This window comes from Hemibagrus wyckioides, linkage group LG05, assembly GCF_019097595.1.
Source record: "Hemibagrus wyckioides isolate EC202008001 linkage group LG05, SWU_Hwy_1.0, whole genome shotgun sequence".
Classification (NCBI taxonomy): domain Eukaryota; kingdom Metazoa; phylum Chordata; class Actinopteri; order Siluriformes; family Bagridae; genus Hemibagrus; species Hemibagrus wyckioides.
In genome coordinates, this window is record NC_080714.1 from 22,950,241 (window position 1) to 22,974,258 (window position 24,018).

Genomic DNA, 24,018 nt, shown 5'->3' on the forward strand with positions numbered 1-24,018 from the left:
GGTTGGTGGCTGTGTAAGTCACGCTCGATCATTAGTAGGTCAAATGACCATGACATTCCATATGAATGACCATAACATTCATGCACATGAAACTCAGTAACCTAGCTAGAACCCCTAAAATGTTGACTAGCCCTCTGAAAAGTCTCTTTTCTAATAGGATATAATGATACACTATATCGCTGAAAGTTTTGGGACATCTGCCTTTACATGCACTTGAATGTAATATGGAGTTGACCCATCCATTGCAGCTATAACAGCTTCAACTCTTCTGGGAAGGCTTTCCACAAGGTTTAGGAGCATGTTTATGGGAATTTTTGACCATTCCTCTAGATGCGCATTTGTGAGGTCAGGCACTGATGTTGGATGATAAGGCCTGGCTCGCAGTCTCCGCTCTAATTCATCCCAAAGGTGTTCTATCGTGTTGAGGTCAGGACTCTGTGAAGTTCCTCCACACCAAACTCACTCATCTATGTCTGTATGGACCTTGCTTTGTGCACTGGTGTGCAGTTATGCTGCAACAGGAAGGGGTCATCCCCAAACTGTTCCCACAAAGTTGGGAGCATGAAATTGTCCAAAATGTCTTGGTATGCTGAAGGATTAAGGGTTCCTTTTTACTGGAACTAAGGTGCCGATCCCAACCCCTGAAAAACAACACCTGAATTCACTGATTTGGGGGGGTGTCCCAAAACCTTTGGCAATATACTGTAATTACCTACACGTCAGTCTGGACAAGATACACACTATATGGCCAAACATATGTGGACACGTGACCATTAAACCAGTCTGTAGTCTTTCTCAACTGTTAGTAAGAGAGAATTTTCTTCAATGTTTGTATGCTGTAGCACTAAGAATTCCTTTCACCGAAACCTATTCCAGCATGCCTCTGTGCACATTGGTAGGAAGGTTGGAATGGAAGACCCCAAGTAGCCTCCACAGACCTTTGACCTCAACTCCACTAAACACCTTTGGGATAAACTGGAACGCAGACTTCGCAGCAGCCTAGTTGGACATCAGCAATCAAAGTCTCAAAGTGCTCTTGTGTGATGAGGAGATCACCATAACCACAGTTAGGAAAACCTCTTCGTAGACGAATGGAGGCTGTTATACCAAGTGGGAACAATATGACAAAGTTTATAGGATTAAAATTACGGCATAAGCGTTACAGGTGATTACAAACAAAAAAAAGCCACGCTTCATACAGGAATAAAGTATCCCAGAGATTCTTAGGTCATAATTACTTTCTGATTACTGATGACCCAAATGACCATAAAGAATTGTGAAATTTTTAAAAAAAATCAGGCTAAAATTCTACACTTGATTGATAAGTGCAATAAAATAAAAACCAAGGTAACTGTGTATCACTTGTGGGTTCCTTCAGGAGGCGGTCTTTACTGAAACGGACACGTCCTGTTTCTTCCTAGTGAGGTAGGATGGTAAGTCGCGGTTTAGGACGCAGCCCCTATGTGGTTGTCACTGAAGGCTGGTCGCACGAGCTCCCCGAACTACCCTCCACCCCCCCTTGTCCAATGAACGGGCTCGGTGTGCGTCGCGTGCGGTGAGGAGGGGCGGCAGCGGCGAAGCTCACGCGATAAAACAAGAGTAAACGCGGCACCGGGTTGCCTTTGACCAGCCGGACTCAGCGGAGACGCTCAGAGGCTCGTGTCCTGTCAGAGCGCGCGCGCACTCGGGCTGAGTGGATGTGATGTACTGAGCGAGGACGTCTCTCCCTCTCTCTTTCTTTCTCCCTCTCTTTCTCCCCCTCTCTCTCTCTCTTTCTCTCAGCTCCGGGGGAAACACACACACACAAGACCCTCTTTTTCTTCTATATATATATATATTTTACCTCTCCCGCATGTTGCGTGGATAAGGTTCGCGGGAAATCCTCCGCATCTCTCCTCCGCCTCAGCAGCACAACTTTCAGGCTCGCGCTAACGTAAATGTTCCCGGTGCACGCTGAGAAACAGCGCGTTCTCGTCCTCTGCTGAAGGAAAAGGATTTTGTTTCTGTCCTCATCTGAGTCCTGCCACATCTCAGCCATGGAGAACGCTCACACCAAGAGCGTGGAGGAAGTTTACAGCTATTTTAATGTGAACGAGAGCACGGGGCTGTCGCTGGATCAGGTCAAACGCCAGAGAGAGAAGTGGGGTACGAACGGTACGTATATGTGCTTTTAGACACATTTTTTACCCCCCTAACTCAAAACACTGCACATAGACAGGACAGTGAGACTGTGTTATTTTCTCTCCCCGGCTTGCCGTCATTCTGTAAACCTGTGAATGCAGTGACGTCATAACTCACGCCTTTTCCCCCCTTCATAATACAGTATTTTATCTGTGACGTGACGTTTTGCGTTTGACGTCACTGATTTGATTCTGTCCTTAAAATCATACTAAAATGCCCCCCCCCCACACACACACACAAAACATTTTGTTCTGTTCTTGGCTCATTTTCTCTATTTAAAAAATAAAAATACCACATATGGTCGGATTAGCCCTGACCACCTCACTGCATTTATAATTCACTTCAATTTAAAGCTTTATTGTGCACCAAGAAAATTCTCCGGACAGACAATAACAATAGACATTTTTCCCCAAAAATATACATTTAGTGTAAACTTATACAAAAGTACGAGCTGAGAAATATCCAATGTTTGAGCAGTCTCTGTTCTGCGCCGAAGAACTGTCTCCTTTCACACTTTTCAGCTCACAGAAACTTCTCACCCGGGCTGTTTAACAAGCTCTGAGTAAAAAGGCCAGCAGTGACAGCATGTTGAGACTTCTTTGATCCATTTCAGTCCAGTGTTTGTTTTTAATATGATCCATTAGGGGAAAGAAACGTTCTATCAAAGTCTTAAGTAGTGTTTAGATGGAATGAGTTTTCTGGACATCGCTCTGCTTGCATGGGATCTGTGCATGGGAAATTACCGAGATGGGATTGTCTTCACTAGAGTGTATACACGGCTGTCGCATTAAATAATCCATGCTTAGCTAATTTGAATATAAACTAATTGTTTTGATCTTGATTATAAGTATAATCATTAGTAGGTCACATGACCATAACATATACACAGATCAGGCATAACATTATGAGCAGTGAGAGGTGAAGTTGATTAAAACTCCTTATCATGGCACCTATTAGTGGGTGGGATATATTAGACAGCAAGTGAACATTTTGTCCTCAAAGTTGATGTGTTAGAAGCAGGAAAAATGGGCAAGTGTAAGGATTTGACAAGGGCCAAATTGTGAGGGCTAGACGACTGGATCTCCAAAACTGCACATCTTGTGGGGTGTTCCTGGTCTGCAGTGGTCAGTTTCCTGTAACTGTAACAAGTCCTGTAAGTACCATTTAAGTCCTGTAAGTTGCGAGGTGTGGCCCTAGAAAGCCCCACATGGCAACTTACAGGACCTAATGGATCTGCTGCTAACATCTTGGTGCCAGATACCACAGCACACCTTCAGGGATCTAGTGGAGTCCATGCTTCATTGGGTCAGGGCTGTTCTGGCAGCAAAAGGGGGACCGATGCTATATTAGCCAGGTGGTCATAATGTTATGCCTGATTGGTCTATATAAGTCATAGTTGTGCTAGGAACTCAAAAACTTATTTGATTAAATCACCCTGAAGCATTTCTTCCCTGAAAAGTGTTTTTAAAAGTTATGCATCGACTCTTGTTTTGGTTTTGGAGACGATCGTTAATCTTGCTTCCCACAGTGTCTTTATATAGAAGAAAACAGATAAAAATCTTTCAAAAGCGCACCTTCATTTTTACTAGGTGAGGTATGGATTAACCTCATCCAGTTCAGACTGACATTATACTGTACATTCAGACAAGACTAAAGTTCCACAAAACCCAAGTAATACCTTACAATGTAAAACAATCTTCTCCTCATACATGCCGGTAGGAGCAATTCCAGGCATGACAGGTGGATCTGCGTGTCTTTTCTGTTTCCAGAAAACAAAGACATATTCAATTCAGTCATGTCAAATGTTATTGTTTTAAACATCTCTTATGTTTAATCTGCGGAAAGTCAATATGAACTTTGAACTGTATGTCCACTGCTAAGATGTGAACAGATCATTAATGTTGAATGAATTCAGTGACACCAATCCATAACCTGGAGATTTCAAAACCCTTACAGCAGGGAACATTAAAAAGGGGTCTGGGAATGTCCAGGGGCTTATAACATGTCCTCTCACTGTGGTCAGTAGTGATAGTTACTGTTATGGAAGTTGTCTTACTTATTATAATCACAGTTATATTCCTTGTTAACCAGTCTCAACCAGTCTCTTAAATGAGGTTTTATCCAAATCTCAGTAAGAGATAGCTGGTTTAGCTGGTTTATGAACTGTAGCTTGCATGAGAAATGTATGATTGTTGGTCTCCTTCATCATCTGTCTGTCTTTACTTTGAAACACAATAATGCCCTGGGCCAAATTTTTTGTATCAATAAATATTTTGTATCTAAAAATAATTTCACCGTTTAATAAACCAGTCACCTATTGAGAAGTAACCAAAACAATGCGTTATCTTATTAGAGGTATTTATAGTAGAATACTTTGAGGGAATTTTACTGACAGAGAATTCTTTTAATAAGAAATAGAGCTCACACTGGACACAATACAAAGACGGTTTCTTATCTCTTTCTTATCGGTTTCAAGTAAACACATGTCCCCTGAGCTGGGGTGGATGTACAATGGCAAGACAAGCAGGTGCCCCATTTACATTTACAGCAGTTGACAGACGCCATTATCCAGAGTGACTTACACTTCGTCACATTTCATACAACTGAGCAATTTAGGGTTAAGGGCTTTGCTCAGGGGCCCAGCAGTGGCAGCTCGGTGGACCTGGTATTCAAACTCATAACCTTCCAATCACTAGTCCAACACCTTAACCACTAAGCTACCACATCCCTGCTACCATCATGCTCACCATCTGACTTTCACAATCTCTTAAATATAATGACAAATGTTCTTTAGAACAATTTTAATGATTTACCAAAACACCTTGATGATTTACCAAAATTCTGAAATCCAGATAACCTGTCACATTTAATTAAGTTAAATCGTTTACTATGTTAATGTCTGTTGCATTACATTAGTCATTTTAATAGAAAGTTTTGAGGGTTGTATGGTTAGTAGTTGACTGATAAGGTAAAATCATAATATTTTCAAAAAGGAGCTTGCCCTGAAGTGTTTTTCTTAATCTTATACCAGCTATTTGCCAAATATCTCTTATTAATAAAGACTCTTCATTTTTTTTCTGTTTATAGTCACATGCCTGGAAGGGCAAAGTTGTTCCTATGATCACTTACATAGTTTTTTTCCCTCACTAAGCCGGTTTTATCTGAACTTAATTGTTACCAGTGCATGCAGAACCTATCCACTGGGAATGAGCTGAGAATATATCTATGCCGGTCTATCGTAGGGAAACATGGGCACACACAATGACAACTAGAGGCAATTTATTTTAGCTGGTCCTTGTACTGGCTTGCTTTTGAGGAGGTAGAAGTAAACCCAAAACCCCAAAGGTAACCGATAAGGACACTAGGAAAATCAGACTGGAAATCGATCATCTCTGTCTGATATCTAGAGTCTGAGATCTTGAAGAAGTGCTCTTGTGAGTTGCAGAACAGATTGATTCAACACCGTCATATTTGGACTGTTCTGCTCTCTCTTTCCCTAGAGAATACCTCTAATACGCCCCTTGGAGTAAACAAAGGAGTGTGGGTCTGTAGCTGTGTTGTCTGGCTTTTTGCTAATGTGGTAGAATAAGAACACAAAAGCCGAAACACAAATGGATCCAGAGACGCTGCTTTGTGCTAAACGTTCCACGTAGCATAAAGTCTCTATTTTAGAAATACAAAACAGTGTGTGAAGAATCAAGAAATGTATTTGGAACAATTTTTATGCTCATTTTCTGTGAGGTCAATTGACAAGAGGCATTAAACACTTTTCAACAGCTGTTGAATGACTTAGATTAATAAATGTTAATTAATAATAAATGACGTCTCCAGTAAACAAACAAAAAAAATTCTTATTACCTTCAAAAGATATAAATAAAAAAAGGAGGGAATAACTCTTTATATCTGCTGTAGTGTAATGTGAAAACAGAAAAGAGGAGGTATCATGAAATGTTTTTTAATGAATATTCATAATTAGTTTTGACAAATTGCTGTGGTATCAGAGGAAGAAATCATTTCAGTTTGAACTGGTATTTGGGGAAAAATATTATTAAAAAATATTAATCATCATCATACAAACCTGTCATTGATTGTTTACTTATAAATCAGGTCACGTTGTGCTTTATTCCTTACTTAAGTAAATGTGCATGTAATCAATACTTCCTGTTTGTTGAAGCCTATTGTAAATAATTAGAAGTATCTCCAATATTGTAATAATCTTTTCTCTTTTCTTCTCTTCTCACTTAATGTGTGCAGAGTTGCCCGCTGAAGAAGGTAATTATCCTCTTTATTAGTCGGGACATTTGGTTTCGTTTGGTTTTCAAGTTATTTGTATTGAAGTTTATTGTAACGGATGTTTGTTGTGTTCTCCTGTCCTTTAGGAAAGTCATTATGGGAGCTGGTTGTTGAGCAGTTTGAAGATTTACTCGTGCGGATTCTCCTGCTAGCAGCTTGTATATCATTCGTAAGTAGAATTATCGAAAATAAGCGAGATTCTGTGTGTTGAAGTCATTGAAGTATCAAGGAAATCAAAATCAAATCAAATGGAGACCGTGCTTGCTAGAACAGACATGGGGGCATGTATGGTGTGTGTGTGTGTGTGTGTATTATCCTGCGGTTATGATCGCATGTGGAGGTGTAAACGTGTGTCGTGCCATGTCCGTGTCTTGAGTTGCTCACAGATCAGGAGGTTAAACAGCTGAGGAAGCTGCTCCTGCTCAGGAATGGTGAGAACAACATTCCCTGCGATCGAGTGTCTGTCGCTATCCGCTAAACAAGACGTCTGAGCCGGACGCTGCTGCCTCACAGACGTGTTAAGACTCCATTCATTAGACTCAAATGCTCCTGGAGGAAATGCCGTAAAGCTACTTTGCTTTCCGTCTGTCTTTGTTTCTTCACTTCCCTTTAATATCTGTCTGTCTGTCTTTTTTTTTGTTTGTTTGTTTGTTTGTCTTGACTCTCTCTTTCTTTTTGGTCTTCATTCATTTTCATTCATTTTCTTCATTCTTTTTCTATTGCCTTTTTCCACATATTAGTCCAATTTTCTTTCTTTTTTAAATGGTTTTCTTTCATCTTTCTTTCGTGTGCTTTCCTTTCTCTCCTCCTTTGTCTCTTCTGTCATGTATCTTCATTTCTTCCTCTTATCATTTATCGTCTATTGCCCCCACCCCTTCCCCTTTTTTCTCCTCAGATCGCCGTAGCATTGTGAGTGTGTAGCTTGCGGTGTGACCGAGGTCAGTGGTCGGTTAAGCTGTTAAGTCCGTGAGTGCTTGTGGTGCTTTGAACTCTGAACCACATGGCTGCGTGGGCCCCTCACTAACTCCCAGCAGGCAGAGGCATGAGAGCCAGATGCCCACTACTCAGTGTAGAGATAGCAAGGTGTTGCGCTTGGCTGTGTGACAGCTCTCCCAGAACATATTAGACTGGAGGGTATCTCTGCAGGACGGATTTAGCTTCTGACCTTCAGTGGGATGTTGGGTTCCAGCAGCTGGATTAATTGTCCAGGAGTAAGAGTATTATCCATTGTCCAGTATTAAGTACTGGCCAGTGCCACAAAGCAGCAACAGGTTGGATCATGTGGAAGATGGCTGCTTTGGTTGTTCGGCTGTGACTTAATCCTATTCTTATGAAGGACCACGATGCTCCACCTGGATCCATAGACTTATTAGTATGTTATTATAGCTATATAAGCAGATACTTATATCATATCTGCATTTGTTAATAAAGATTGCCTTTCAAACTAAAATTTTCCTTAGTTATTAACATAGCTTAATTATTTGTTAAATTCACCTACCAACAGAATAGTACATTTAAGTACCATTACGAATGGATAGGTGATTTCAGTAGCACTAAATGTGAAATGTCATTTTGATAGTAATAATGCTCTTTTAATATACACCGCATAACATTATGAGCACTGACAGTTGAAGTGAATAACACTGATCATGGCACCTGTTAGTGGGTGGGATATATTAGGCAGCAAGTGAACATTTTGTCCTCAAAGTTGATGTGTTAGAAGCAGGAAAAATGGACAAGCGTAAGGATTTGAGCGAGTTTGACAAGGTCCAAATTGTGATGGCTAGACCACTGGATCAGAGCATCTCCAAAACTGCAGCTCTTGTGGGGTGGTCCCGGTCTGCAGTGGTCAGTATCTATCAAAAGTGGTCCAAGGAAGGAACAGTGGTGAACCGGCGACAGGGACATGGGCGGCTATGGCGAGCCAACAGACGAGCTACTGTTGCTCAAATTGCTAAAGAAGTTCAGAATACACAGTGGATGACGGGTCAGGGCAATTTTGGCAGCAAAAGGGGGACCAACACAATATTAGGCAGGTGGTCATAATGTTATGCCTGGTCAGTGTATCTTTAGAAAAGTAGTGATCATTTGTCTTTATGGTGAATAACAAAATAATAAACGATTCTAGCATTAGGAGGCTTAATAAATACATTTAAAATCATAATAAAATCTCCACAATAATACTAGTAGTCACTCCGGCCCTATGTAATTTTCTGGTACAGCCCCCATTAAAGTAAGGAAAAATTAGGTGGCTCTCACAGAAAAAAAGTTTGGGGACCCCTGCTATAACGCTAACTGACTGCTCACTTCAGTCGAATAGATTCCATAACTCTTAAACTCACAGTTAAAGAAAAGTATCAATCCACTTTAATCTCACTACAGTTTTAATCAAACTCAGTGTGGTTTTCTTAATGTGACACAAAATGTTTTGTATCTACATTTTAGCATGGTGTAGCATGCGTAGAACGCTTCGGAAATCGGAAGATTAAATGATCCGTTAATTAAGGAGTAAAACATTCGGGGGGTGTGTTGTTACAGGAAAACGATCACCAATGTGTGGTGTGATGTGGCCTGACACAAAGGGGAGTTACTGTTGTCAGTCAAGAGCTGATCATTTTCCTATAATAGCAAGTCCTGTAGTGTTTTATTCCTTTTATACCACAGCTGTTTGCCAACATTAATAGGTTCTTGTAGCTATAAACAGCCATTCTCTCACCAGCGTTAATTATTGTCCTGAAGACTTTCCCATACAAGAAAACAGAATGGACTTTTACAAAGTGCTGTTATTCTGTTACTGGAGACTCATTCAGACTTCCATGAATGCTAAATAAACTGGCCCTCACAGAGAGCCTGATCAACAACAGGCATACAAGTTCCTGTGTTATAGAAACAATGATGTATTAGAACAAGAACGCTCATGTAAACCTTGTAGCTGGAGCTACTGTCGGTGCTGCTGTTACAGAAAATTAATCAGCATCTTCTGAGCAGGTTTTATAATTCAGCAGTGCTATAAATAAATATACATTGGAACCTCGGCATACAAATGCTCTCACGAATTTTCATCTTAAGAATTGAAATTTTGCATGAACATACGGACGAACTGAACCAAACCTAACGTCGGCTGCGTCGCGTATACGTCTGGGAGTCGTTCAAAACTTGTATGCGTCAGTGGAAAGCCAAGCGAAGCGAGTTTACGAATTTTACAAAAAAAAATTTCAGTCAGAGAAAGCTGTTTGGAGTCAACCCACGATGCCAGCGTTGCCTTCGGCACACGTTCAAAAGCTACCTGATTTCTCACAGGTCTTTTTGTTGACAGATTGGTGGAGTGGGCGGTCTGTTCTATCTTTAGCCCAAGCTTGGTGGCATGACTTCCTGTGAGGACCCTTGACATGGAATGCTTGGCTTGGGTCAGTTCTTTGTAAGCAGCCATACAGTTTAGATACACTTCGTGTTGGTAATATCAATAATATTCTTGGTGGCTGGAACGGATTATTATGCATTTACATAATTTATTATGGGAAAAATTCGTTTCACAATACAAATTTTCGCCTTAAGAACTCGCCTGCAGAACGTATTAAATTCGTATGCCGAGGTTCCACTATAACGCTACATGTGTTGCCTAATGAACGTAATTTGATAAAATGAATATCCAGTTGCAGCATAAAATATGATTTAGCTCAAATAACTATTTTTATATTTACAGATTTTTATTCTGATATAATTTTTTTATAATTAGATTTGAATTTTCGTAGCTGTTCATTCTGTAAGACAAAGTCAAAAGACAAGAATCTACACGTGATCGTATTACATTAGGATTGTGAAGGAAGCCAGACTGCAGCAGAGGCGTTGTACTGTGCAGCACAGTGTTTCTGCACTCCAGAATTTCGGCACCGCTTTGTGTGACTTGTCAGCCGTTCGGCTTGGTCATGCTCTGATGGCTGCCTTGCATTTCCAGTGAGGGATGAATCACTGCAGATGGCGGCTTTTTGCATATAAAGCAGTAACAGAAAAAAAAAGGCTTTCGAGAAACAGGCAGAGTTCAGGAGCGCAGTCGCCCGAGCGAGGGATGAAGGCTTGCTGTGCCAGGCTTTAATGTCTGGCATCTTTAAAACAAACAAGTGTAATACTAAACCTAAACTGTATGCATTTGGTCTGGAGCTTTAGCTCAGTGTCTGAAAACAAGATGGACGTGTAAAGAGTGCAGGGCCATATATTTACACTGACTTACGCTTACTGTGTAAAAGAGCAAGCAGTGTTTTCAGGCTGTGTGTGTGTGTATTTGTCTGTGTGTAAGAATGTATGTGTGTGTATTTGTTTGTATATGACTGTGTGTGTGTGAGTGTGTGTGTGTGTATGATGGTGTATGTATGGTGTGTGTGTGTGTGTGTATGACTGTGTGTATAGGTGTGACTGTGTGTGTATGACCATGTATGTGTGTATGACTGTGTGTGTATGACTGTGTGTGTATAGGTATAATTGTGTGTGTATGACCATGTATGTGTGTGTATGCCTGTGTGTGTATAGGTATGACCGTGTGTGTATGTCCGCTTGTGCGTGTGTGTGTATGACGGTGTATGTATGGTGTGTGTTTATGTGTATGACTTTGTGTGTATAGGTATGACTGTGTGTGTATGACCGTGTATGTGTGTGTGTGTATAGGTATGGCCGTGTGTGTGTATGTCCGCTTGTGTGTGTGTGTAGGTATGACTGTGTATGTGTGAGTGTGTGTGTGTGTGTGTGTATGATTCTTTGTGTGTGTGTGTGTGTGTGTGTGTGTATGTAGATAGATAGATAGATAGATAGATAGATAGATAGATAGATAGATAGATAGATAGATAGATAGATAGATAGATAGATAGATAGATAGATAGATAGATAGATACTTTATTCATCCCAAAGGGAAATTCACAATTGTGTGTGTGTGTGTGTGTACCATAGCAAGTCACACCTTTATGGATTCTATATCAGACTTCCGTCCTGGAGAGCCACGACACTGCAGAGTTTAGCATGTGACCTCATTTCTTCATTATCACACCTTATTAACCTCATCAGCTAATTAACAAAGACCTTCACGGTGTGTTGGAAAGTGAAAAACAAGTCTCTGCAGTGTTGCGACACTAGACTCTCTCTTAAAAATACAGCAGTAAATAATGAAACAGTTAAAGTCTTGAGCCAGGTTTACGATGCATGTTTGGAGTTCTTAGAAAGCATAACATGTCAGTCTGACCAGCAGCTGATTTAGTGCTGGAAGACAGCTGTGGACAAAGCGTTGACCGTTTATTCAAATCTCAGAGACTGACCCCTGCAACAACACTCATCTAAAAGCAGCGTGGGATTACGAAACTCTCTAGACAGATACTTACATGATGAAATGTAAACAGATGGACAGAAAATATATCTTTATTGCCTCAAACTTACTTTAACAAATCTTTGTGTTTAAGAAAACTCCATTATCTGCCCTAAGTAATGATGTAAGCAGACTTTTCCTTTAATCACAGATCTTTCGTTAGCGGATCTTTATGGTATAATCCGACATGGAGAATCGGACATTATCGTACAGTCTGTTACGCAAGTCGGAAAAGATATTATCAATATCATCTTGTTCGATGTGACTGCTATGATGAACTTGTGTCATGTGACTCGTGTTGATATAAAATTCGACGTCTCTTTGTGTTTCTCTCTAGGTTTTAGCCTGGTTTGAGGAAGGCGAAGAGACAATAACAGCCTTCGTGGAGCCTTTTGTAATCCTGCTTATTCTTATAGCCAACGCCATTGTTGGTGTGTGGCAGGTGAGTCGATATAGGCGCTCACTCATTTCCGAGGTCTCACTGTCTTGCACACTTCTTAAAGGAGCAGTTTGTAAATATTTGCTGCCTACAAGGTTTCTTATAATTGTAGCAAACACACTGTGAAGCCCATGCATGCCCTGTTTCAAAACTAGTTTTAAAGAGGTACACTACTGCTCAAAAGTTTGGGATCCCTTGCATATTTCAGCTTGATTTCAGCTATGGAGGAAGACTCCATCAAGCCAATCCATCTTGTGGGAGATGCTCCAGGAAGCATGGGGTGAAATCTCATCAGATTATCTTGAAAAATTGACCGCTAGAATGCCCAGGCTGTAATTGCTGCAAAAGGTGTTTATTTTTTTTTGATGAAGGCAAAGTTAATTTCCATCAAAATCATTATTTCTAACTGTCAGCATGTCCTGTTCTTTTGCTATATTTTCTATTCAGACTAATTTCGTGTCTGAAAACAATAAAATTTTGGAGTGTTCCCAAACTTTTGAGCAGTTGTGTATGTTCCTTTGTTTTGTTAGGGGGTGGAGCTTATTTCTGGGGCAGGAAAAAAAAACAGAGCTTTTAAACAGCTTTATATGAGGAAATTAGTGCAATCCTTTGCAGGAAAATATTTTGGATCGCAAAGATGTGTTATTATTACAGGTCAGAAATAATTCTATAAATTACAGACTGCACCTTTAAGAAGTCCTTTATCAAGGAAATCTTTTTTTTCAATGAACACTGATTTAAAGCAGACATTTTTTTGTGTTTTGTTTTTCTTTTTTTTGTAGACTTGCACCTTGAACAAGTGCTTATATAGATAGTTTCTTTGGTTAAGTGATTTCTTGTAAAGCAGTTGTTCTGGATAAGGACGTCTGCCAAATGCTGTAAACATCAATGGAAATATGGTGCAGACTTGCATGTTTGAGACGTTTTTATTTTACATTTCCTTGTTTTTTTATGTCTCTTTCTCTGCAGACAAAAATATGTGGTTGGTATACATCTATACATATTTTTTTTTATTAGAAAACTAGACCTTTAATAAATTACTTAGTCTAAAAATAGCATTTTTTCCCTCATACTTTAAAAAACCTAAATATTCCCAGATGGAGCACCTTGATTGAATTTATAATAACTCTTGCCCCTGTAATCTAAATAAAGTGTCTAAACTTTGAATCTTGCCAAAAAAGCTCTTCTCTCCCCCCCAGCAAAAAAAAATGACACAAAAAAGGAAGCTCTGGTGTAGTGGTCATAAACATGAATCGCTCAAGCAGATCCTGTAGTGTCTATGCAGGTGTAGAGCAGACATACAGTGTTTTTCCTGCCTGTAAGCATCCCCTGTGTCTTGTTTCCTTAAAAAAAAAAATGACAGGAGCGTAATGCAGAAAATGCCATCGAGGCACTTAAAGAGTACGAGCCAGAGATGGGGAAAGTCTACAGACAGGACAGGAAGACGGTGCAGAGGATCAAGGCCAAAGATATCGTCCCTGGGGACATCGTGGAGGTAGCTGGTAAGACTGTTGGATATTAGGAAGAACTTAATGCAATTGCTTTTAAATAGCGTATTATGTAACAACGGCTCTGAATGCAGGGTGCTGTGTGCCTTTCTGTGCTTCGATTAACTACTGAGAGACGCTACACACACACACACACACACACACACCTCCACATTACATGCCGCTAGCAGAGCTTTTGTCCATCCTACGAGTTTTCAGTCTATCATTCCTCCCTCTCATACATATACACACTCTCTCTCTCACACACACACACACACACACACTGTACTGCTCACACATCGTTCACACAGCCCTCTGCTCCGTCAGCACCTCTCCACATGTGCAGAAATGCAGAAGAGCTCACAATAACGCTGGAATGAAAAGAGGATTAAGGCTTTGATTTATTTCTAGCCTCTGCTACTTCTGGAAGTTTGCACGGAGAATTTTGTGTGCAGAATCAGGCCAGCTTTTACATTCACAGTGTCATGTTCGGTATTTTTTCACAAACCTGTTAATCCAGGCTGAAACTCTTACAAATTTACGTGTGGGCTGTTGGTGCTGCTTGTACTCTCTACGCGCTTCTTTTTTGTTTTGTTCTAGAGTAGTGGTCGATTTTATTTTTATCTGCATTATGGAACGTATTATATATAGCTCGCAGTGACAATAGTGAAGATGACAGGTGTTGAGTTCTTCATGGAGGTCAGACAACCTCGCGCCCTCTATCCTCATTGCCGTAATGGAGTATCGCAGTGTGTGACGTGAGTGACGGTCCACACAGATTCAGGCTTCAAGTTCTTTTATTTGTATATGTTTTATATAATGTAATTAAATGATTTTCTTCAGTTACTCATCCCACGGTGCAACAAACATAAACTCGTATAATAAAAATAGAGAAAATAGAAATATAATAGACATATAAAACAGAATAAACATATAGTAGTTGAGGAATGTAATTAGAATGTAATAGAATGTGAAATGCAAGCTGTTTTCGTGTGTTTGTGTACCCTGATCAGGCATAACATTATGACCATCTGCTTAATATTGTGTTGGTCCCCCTTTTGCTGCCAAAACAGCCCTGACCCGTCATGCACTGTGTATTCTGACATCTTTCTATCAGAACCAGCATTAACTTCTTTAGCAATTTGAGCATCAGTAGCTTGTCTGTTAGATCGGACCTGTCGCTGGTTCACCACTGTTCCTTCCTTGGGCCCCTTTTGATAGATACTGACCACTGCAGACCGGGAACACCCCACAAGAGCTGCAGTTTTGGACATGCTCTGGTCCAGTCGTCTAGCCATCACAATTTGGCCTCTGTCAAACTCCTTACGATTGCCCATTTTTCCTGCTTCTAACACATCAAGTTTGAGGACAAAATGTTCACTTGCTGCCTAATATATCCCACCCACTAACAGGTGTCATGATGAGGAGATAATCAGTGTTATTCACTTCACCTGTAAGTGCTCATAATGTTATGCCTGATCTGTGTATGTACCAGAGTGTCGCTGAAGTTGTGTTTTTACTTTGTATTTGTAACGTAATTGCAGTCATGACTAGGTAATTAATGCGGCAACCTCACAAAGTAGACAAAAAGACTACTAATGATACTGATACTGTTTTTACATTAATCTTAAAGTATAATTTATTCGAAATGCTTCCATGGGAACCTCTTCCACATCCAAGCTGTTTGTTAGAGCGATGATGAGGCGTGTGTGAGCCGTGTGAATGAGGCAGCGTGACTGCTGCCTGGTGAAGAAGCGATCCGTTATCAGGATCAATGGAAAGGAAGAATCCTATTAATGAAGCACAGACAGAGCAGGAAGCATCACATTAATACATACGGCACTGATCAGTTTCATCTGAATGATTTTATAAATTGCAGTAATGTTATTTCATGAAATATTATCAGTCACTGAGGTGAAGAAGAGGGACAACCACTGGTCAGTCGTTCAGTCTAGTGAAGAAACCAACAGTGAACCGTTTGGGAGTCGACTCATGAGTGGGCTGAGTCAAATGTTCTGACTCGTGTAAAAGATTCGGATATTCAGTCACTGGAGCTTGCAGATGCTGATAGTGAGTGCTGTTTATTACAGCGTTTACAAGCTGAGCAGCATATTATCTCGTATTTCGTCTTTTTCTTGCTTCAGAATTATGGATTCAATTCTAATGTATTAATGTTCAAGTTGTATTTCATTGAAAATCCATTTTTTCATCCTCTCATCTTTCTTAATCTCTTTCTTTTTTTGTTTCTTCTGTTGGAATATCTTTTTTTTTATTTATTTCTACCATTTCTTCTACTTTTGCCCTACGCTTTCTCTCATTCATTCGGTGCCTACTTAATTTTTCATTCTGACTTCATTCAACTTTTCCTTTCATGTGCCTGTTTTTCATGTTGTCGTTCCCCTCCATTGTTTTTACACTTTACACATCTTTATATCATTCCTTTCTCTATTCCAAGCATCACTCTCGGGTCCTTGTAGGTTTTTCCTTCAGTAAATGAAAATCTAGTGTCTATCGGTTGCTTAATCTTGCTTCATAGACATGGAAATAGCTTCACAAGCTTGTTATATGCTTCTAAAAGATCACACACAGCAACTAATAAGTGATCATATAATCAGTGATAAGCACAACTCGAATAAAGACAGAACAAATGATTTGATTCTATGCTATGAATATATATAGGAGCAACATGAACCTTACATTAAACACACTCGCTGCTAAGGCAGAGGCTAAGAACTTTATTGCTTGTCAGAAGAACATTTAGCTGTAATTGGGATGCCTCTTTGTATCTTCAAGTATTGCTTTTTTTTAAAATATCACTATTTTTGTTTTTAAGTATCTTCAAGTATTATGATATGACGTTCTTGCCATATTGTTCACCTGAACCTGGAATGGCAGAGTCGGTAACTGATACCGATAATGACCACAGGTCAGAAGGATGTCAGCTTCTCCTGTAAATCCCTGGCAGACGGCAGACGGATCATATTTGTGCCTGTGATTATCTGTAGGAGAGAAGAATGCCCATGAGGTCCAGCAAAAACGGCAGAAATCACATTCAGTGTTCAGACTTGACACACAATCTGCTTTCACCCATGCCATTGTAGAGAGGAGATCTAATTTTACCGCCTGTGCTATCATCTCCAACCATGTGTAGTGTGTTTTCAGGCAACTTCACATCCGATACCTGATGTGAGATGTGTGGGTTTTGGATTTCCTCTCAAGTTTCATCCCATTTCCCTTGTGGTCTTAGAATCTGTCTCGTCTCAAAAAAACCCTGGAAAGCTTGGACAGGTTCTTGCACAGCATCGCCAATTAGGTTGGTAAACACAGCTATAATGCTGAACAATGACAAGTGTCCACATGTGTTATTGACTTTAGATGGAGTGAGGCTTTTACCTGGATGAATCCAGAAAAATGTGTTTGCTCACATTCGAGCTCTCTCAGGATGCAGTCTGGATGGGATTGTATGACTGCAAGCCACTTGGTTGTGAACAGAATTACAAAGAGCTTGATCCGTCCTCACTGTCATAACCTAACGGAGCTGTGTGTGTGTGTTTTTAATGTACGTGTAAGTCTCGTCCGTTCTGTCCTGTGCATTTCAGATAGTAAATATTTGTATAGACCTCATTCTCATATGCCCTGAAGTATTAATCGTTATACCTCTGCATTAGTGCGATCCCAATTCTGATTGATCAGAAGGTGTTGATCCATTTTCTGACACAAAAGCCTCTTTCATGTCTTCACATATACACAGTACAACACTGTGAAATCCTTTTCATCCAATGTTGAGTTTTGTGCTCCATCATCAAGCAGCATCATCCATCATTGAACATTTCAACAGAAAAGAATTCACATTAATGTTATAATGAATTCAGAAATTATGCTGATGATCAGACTGAGAAGTTGCTCAAAAACTCCTGGTTACAAAATTGCACTTCACCATGTAGTACAGAGGAAATGATGTATAATCACACTCTTTGGTGTCAGTCAGACGAGGGTGGGCTCTTTTTAAGTCTGTTTCCTCTCCATATTGTCTAGGAGAATTTTCATCTTTGTCAGAGTTGCTCATTAGGGATAACTATAAATGTCATATATTAAACTGTAGAATTTTATTTCTGAATTTTCATATTCCTTGAAACCTGCTTTGCAGCAATGCCCATTGTTGTAGTGCTATACAAATACATTCAGTTTTCTTGATATATCCCAGCTGGGGTCATAGTACAGGGACGGCATCCCTGGAGCAGACAGGGTTAAGGGCCATGCTCAAGGGCACAAGAATGGCAGCTTGGCTGTGCTGGTGGTTGAACCCCCAAACTTTAGAGCAGTAACCCAAAGCCTGAGCCTCTGAGATATCTCATTGTCAAATCACATTTTCTAGTTTGCTTCTATAGCTATGATCCAGAAAGTCCAGCTTGAAAATTACAGCTTCACCTCTGATCGGGAAAAACTGTGTTCATTTGTTGCCCAGTTTCTTTGTGATGTTTATTTGTGGAAGGATTATCCAATCTCAGCACTTTGAAATCATCAAAGATGATAAAAATAACTTTTTCTTTTTTAACTTCAGCCACAATAAAAAAAAACTGGTGATGGATAGACATCTTCATAGCTGCTGTAACAAAAAAAGGCGTGATAACTTTGACTAACTTTAAACAGAACTATATAAGGATAAAAGTATGGTGTGTTCTTTAATAGATAAAAGTTGCGCTGTGATATCAGAGGGATAAAACATTTGCCGCTTGATTGTTTTCCCATAGCAGACAACACACTCGCTGTTGTGTTTAATTTCCTACACACAGAATCAGCTGTTAGAAATGAATGCACATAGTGATTAACAAACACATTCCAGATGATTCTGTATGAAGCCATTATAAATGTAAAGCGCTCTTTAAGCACAAAATGGTCACAGCCGAGGAATAACCTGTCCTACTCATCTTTCCATCTGATTTGAGAGGCGACCTGTCATAAGACACAATATAACATGTAATGGGAATGATAAGCGATTGAATCATGCCTTGTATCAACAGCTGTTGAATATGAGGAAATCCCCCTTCACATCAAGCCGGGTAGGATGCACATTGTAGCCTGTGATTGATAACAGCACCGAGTTCTGCTCCTATTGTCGGCTCTCAGAGAGATGACCGTAAAAGGAAGCGCTCGTAGGGTACCTCCTCTCGATCCTCCTCCTGGACCAGACGAGCCAACGAGCCCAACCTACTGTCCTCAAGAGTGCTGGGATTCCAAACACGCCGGCCGGCATGCTGGATTGCTCCAGAGCTGGCAATCATCTCCCGTCACCGAGGAGGCTCGTGAAGAGGAGCCGGGGTTGCTGTCAGGTGTATTGTGCCCTCACGCTGTCAGCAAGGAAGCACAAATGGAATGGCTGCACTGGAACGAACGCGTTTATCACTGACACGAAGGGAACAGGTGCCTAGTGCACACTTTACTGTTGGTTACAAGCAGCAGAACGTGTATCTAAGCAGCAGATGCCTTCATCTGTTTTTCTGATTTTAATCAGTCCGATCCACTGGATTAGTTTCAGCGGGTAGGAACATGACACTGTCGGGTGGTTAGATGTTATCCTGAGCTGCACTCTTCGGGATGGTATGGATTTCTCTAGGGAAGTCATGAAAGCAGTAAATGTGAGCTGTAATAACGGCACAGTTCTCACCTCTGTCTATTTATATAACACCTTCTTTTTTCCAAGTACCTTTATGTAATATATAACATGAAATGATCCATGTCATAGAAATATGAAAGTAAATGAAGTACTGTACAATTTGTTGACGCTTTTTAAACATTATTTGTTCTGGTGTGGATTTGCTGAAAAATATTGCAAAATTCCGATCATAGGTTACATCATTTTGTCAGTAGAACTTAAACGGAAGTTTAGAAAGTATGTTATACACATCAGATAGAGGATTGAAAGTCATATATAAAAATAATAATACCAAATTATAATTGAACAAAAATAAATAAATAAATAATAAAAAGTAAATAAGGTAAATAAGGTGTGCCTACAAAACAGCACTTAAAAACGAAACTCTGTTTTTGTTGAACGCCTGTTACTAGAACAACAATTTGGAAAAGGAGGAAATTTAATTTAGAACGTAAAAGATTTTTATAGTCCAATTTAATTTAATTGTTTTCAGCTAATTGCTAATTGTAAACAGCCTTTGTGATTTAGCAGGCTACAAAATGGTTAGAATTGTTAGAATGCTTCATATAGATAAAGAGTAATATAATAATAATAATGAACTGTTTGCTGGGGCCAGGGTATAATTCACTCCTGTGTTAGCTAGCTAAACTCACTTTTTCCTGCCACTAGCCCTGGTTGCCCTTTACCTCCATCCATGTGTTTCATAACCTATTCTTCTGTGGAAGTTTTGTCTCTTCTGCGTCAAGCTCGAGCTTGGGTTCCCACTCAGAGTGCCTCTTATGGTGGCAGTTGTGTTTATTTAACCTCAGTGCTTGCTCTCTCTACAGAAGAGGCCACTTAACGAGATCCATGTGACTGTTTACTGAAAGCAAAGTGCGGGGAACTCTGTAAAAACTCCCAGCAGGTTATCGCCAGCGGTCATGTTCCGTCTTGTCACCTACACCGTGGTTTTTTTTTTTTTTTGTTAACGTGTATGTGATCGATTTGTGTGGCAGGGGCTATGGATTTCTTTGGCCTTTTCTCCCACTCCTCTCTTCAGCACCTGCCTGTGACTCATGTGTTTAGTATTGTGCTGGTTCTGGCTACGCAGTGTGTCCTGTGTAGGTGTTTTAGAGGGCGCAGCGCTCTCAAACCGCCCGGTCAAGCCGAGAGGAGGCGGATATACAAGTGGAGAGGGAGGATAAGCAGCTAAACAGCAAAGCGGAGAAGAGAGGAGGACAAGCACGTACCTGCGGGCCACTCTGGAAATAACTGTGCCAGGCTGGGCTTTGAAGCTGATGCTGTAGATTCTGAAAAAAATCTCTTGAATCTTGAAATTCAAGATCCGTGCAAAAATGCTCGTTTGAGCTCCAGTCACCTCCATTCACATGTATTTCGTTGCATGCTAATATTTATTATTATACATACGGTACCTGATGAGTGGCGTGACCAGTGATTTGGAGCAAATGAATGCTTCAACAAACCATACACAGATCAGGCATAACATTATGACCACATTGTGTTGGTCCCCCCTTTTGCTGCCAAAACAGCCCTGACCCATCAAGGCATGGACTCCACTAGATCCCTGAAGGTGTGCCTTGGTATCTGGCACCAAGATGTTAGCAGCAGATCCTTTAACTTACAGGACTTAAAGGACTTACAGGACTTAAAGGATACTTTTAATAGACCAGGAACACCCCACAAGAGGTGCAGTTTTGGAGATGCTCTGATCCAGTTGTCTAGCCATCACAATCTGGTTCTTGTCAAACTCACTCAAATCCTTACACCCCCCACCCACTAACAGATGAGGAGATAATCAGTGTTATTCACATCATCTGTCAGTGGTCATAATGTTATGCCTGACCAGTTTATGCTTTCTTATATCACCTGAATTCCTGAATCTCTCTGATCAGAAGGTGTTGGATATTTTTCCGTAGGTTTGGCTGTAGTTTAAATATCTTTTATCAGCACAGTTAAAGCACAGTGGCAGTGGCCAGTACTTACTAACAGTACATGTCTATAAGCTACATTTCAGACGGTAGTCCCGCTTCAGCATCGTTCTCTCATCAGTCATTTTAGCCCTTTGACAAACTGACAAACCCCTGGGCTTAAATCTCACCAGAATATCAGTCGATTTGCTCATATACAGTAGAGATGTATGTATATAGTAATAATCTAACAGCGTTTCCTGGTAGCCTGAGCTGTGGCGCCTTTTGTGTAATAAAACATCTTACCAAAATCTCAGACGTCCTTGTGGTTTCAGACTGATCCTGGTGATTTCTTCGAAATCTTTTGTAATCCAGTTTGAGTGTATTTACATATTCATTACTGTTTAATAATTGAATAAAATCCGTCTCCAAAAACCCAGTGAAGACTGGAACTTTGTTTTTTTTTTCTCATTTTCTTTCCAAGCAAAAACCAATATATCAAATGTAAATAGAGCCCTGAGGTGTAATGGCATGTGACTGATGGTCACAGTATTGAAAAAGCAGCGTGATGTTCTCTTTGAGGCGGTTATAAAACATTCAGCACCTTTGACACTGTGTAATTAAATGGCTGGAGCTGCTGGCTGAATTGTCCACCATGATGTATGTGCAGTGTAACAAGTCCATAAATCTCTTAACGAGACGGACATCATGTGAGCGCAGTTTAGTTTTGTTTTGTCTTTAGACCATATCCACAAAATAAGGAAGCTGTTGAACTGCATGTTTCCAGATCCACTTCACACCCGTCAGAAACGGCGGTGCCCGCTTGACCTCGTCGATGCGCTCATCCTTATTTGCTCGCTGAAATGGAATGGCTTTGTCTCCGAACAATGCCGGCTGACCTTCAGTGAAGTGTGGCACCCTTCATTCAGTACATTGTTCCTCATTTAGCAGGATGAAACAAGTGCCTGAGCAGCATTAAGTCTTTCTGGGAAGAGAGCTGCCAGACTGGTGCTCCGTGCCCTCATCCCTGAAGCTCCGGGCCGATAGGTAACGCGGCGTGTGTGTAAATCCTCTACACTGAGATCAAGTTGCACGCGTCTGCGATCTGGCCAGCGTCAAGGCCGCGAGGTAGCCATTGTTGTTGTCTGTCATTTGTCACATCGCAGTATTCATCAGTAGCTTCATTGGAATGGCGCCGATTGATATAATGTTCAGCAGTAAACAGGTCGGTTCAAGATTTATGTGTGTGGAAAAGATTTTTCAAATCAAACATTTGCCTAGATTTTCCTTTAATACGTCAATGCACAGGCCTTGTGTTAGTGAATTACACACATTCACTCTGCTTTTTTGTACGCTAGTTAAGTTTTAGGAGCAGGTTACTGGTCCAGCTTGCGGTTCCAGTCTGTTTGATCGACAGCTAAACGTTCTGACCTCCTGCAGCTCTTCCTGTTGCGGGCAGCTGTTCTCGTGCGTCCACATTTAAACCTGATCAGTGGTGCATCAGGGAACAGATCAAAATAGTTTTCCCATGTTTGGCCCGGAGCATTGTTGCTCTCATGCTATTTTCTTCTCTCCTGCTCAAGGGCACGGGGAATGCGCCTGAGATGATGGGACTGGGTTTTTTTTTTTTTGTCCAGAAAAGGGAATCTTTTCCGGTTTGTATCTTTGTCCTGGATCTTGTCCTTACTTCTGTGTGAATGCTGGAGTTGTGGAAATAGTCAATCCGTAAAAGAGCCAAATTCTTGTGCTTGGGTTTTGCAAAGCATCGGTCTTTACTTTGCAGTATGTTTTCACATTGTGTTTACTTCAATAAACTGACACAATTACTATTCATTAGATATCGACTGAAATAAAGAAATAAAGGTCTGACTGAATCTAAGCAAGGGAAAGTGCCTGGTATTCAGAGACTAGTTAGCTGCTTTAGTCGCTGACTCTAAATACTGCTTTAAATGCTTGCAATGAACTCATTTGCTGTTGCAAAGGCTTCTTCTTTAGGTCACATGATACAGATGTCACATGATGAGACACCGTCACATCTGGTGGGAGAGTGTTGTGGAGCATTAATCCAGAATATCCCGAGAATGTCACATCAGCTGTGTCACGGTTTGCATGGAAACGTCATCTGTACTGGAGTTGCAGACTGGTTCAGAGGAATTTCTGCTTTCTGAAGGGAAGAAAAGAAATGTGGAAACATTATATACTGGGATGTGATGGTGAAAACTGAATGCTCTGTTTAGACAGCAAGAATCTGAGGAGACCGTGTACTTCTGGTGTATATTATTACACGATCAAGCAGTCTGTTTGCATTAATGCGCACATGTTGCACACAAAGCACACACTTTGCTATTTCCTTAAAAGGCCGTTCAGAGCTATAAGATTACCGCAAGAGCCCCAACAGATCACAGAGACTGTTAGTTAAAGCTAGAAAGTTGTGTTTGAGGAGAAGTCTCCTGGCACTGTTTGTCTAATTTATGAACAAATGGCATTAAATACAGGAGCTTTGGCACTCCTATATTAGTGGTCAAGGTTTTCTGTTCTAATATATTCTGAAATAAAATCTTTTTTAATCCCCAAAGCTGTCTGTTGTGCTTTATTTGTACTTTGGTGCTGTTTTAGAAAGGTCCATGTTACTATTTTGAACAATTTTTAGATTTTATCCTTTTAGTCTTTGAGTCTCTCTCTCTCTCTCTCACACACACACACACACACAC

General features: G+C 40.5%; 1 protein-coding gene across 2 annotated transcripts in view; it reads left to right on the forward strand.

The window, feature by feature from the left end:
• Positions 1-1,491: 1,491 nt before the first annotated feature.
• The window catches only part of atp2a2a (ATPase sarcoplasmic/endoplasmic reticulum Ca2+ transporting 2a), a 34,500-nt gene continuing 11,973 nt past the window's right edge, over positions 1,492-24,018 (forward strand). The window contains exons 1-5 of one of the 2 annotated variants that reach the window (XM_058389188.1): positions 1,492-2,154; positions 6,436-6,453; positions 6,561-6,643; positions 12,159-12,263; positions 13,624-13,762. In XM_058389188.1, coding sequence (XP_058245171.1) covers positions 2,037-2,154; positions 6,436-6,453; positions 6,561-6,643; positions 12,159-12,263; positions 13,624-13,762 — 463 coding nt within the window. In that variant the 5' untranslated portion in view covers positions 1,492-2,036. The remainder of the gene's footprint in view (positions 2,155-6,435; positions 6,454-6,560; positions 6,644-12,158; positions 12,264-13,623; positions 13,763-24,018) is intronic. The other variant, XM_058389189.1, reaches the window with a different exon arrangement.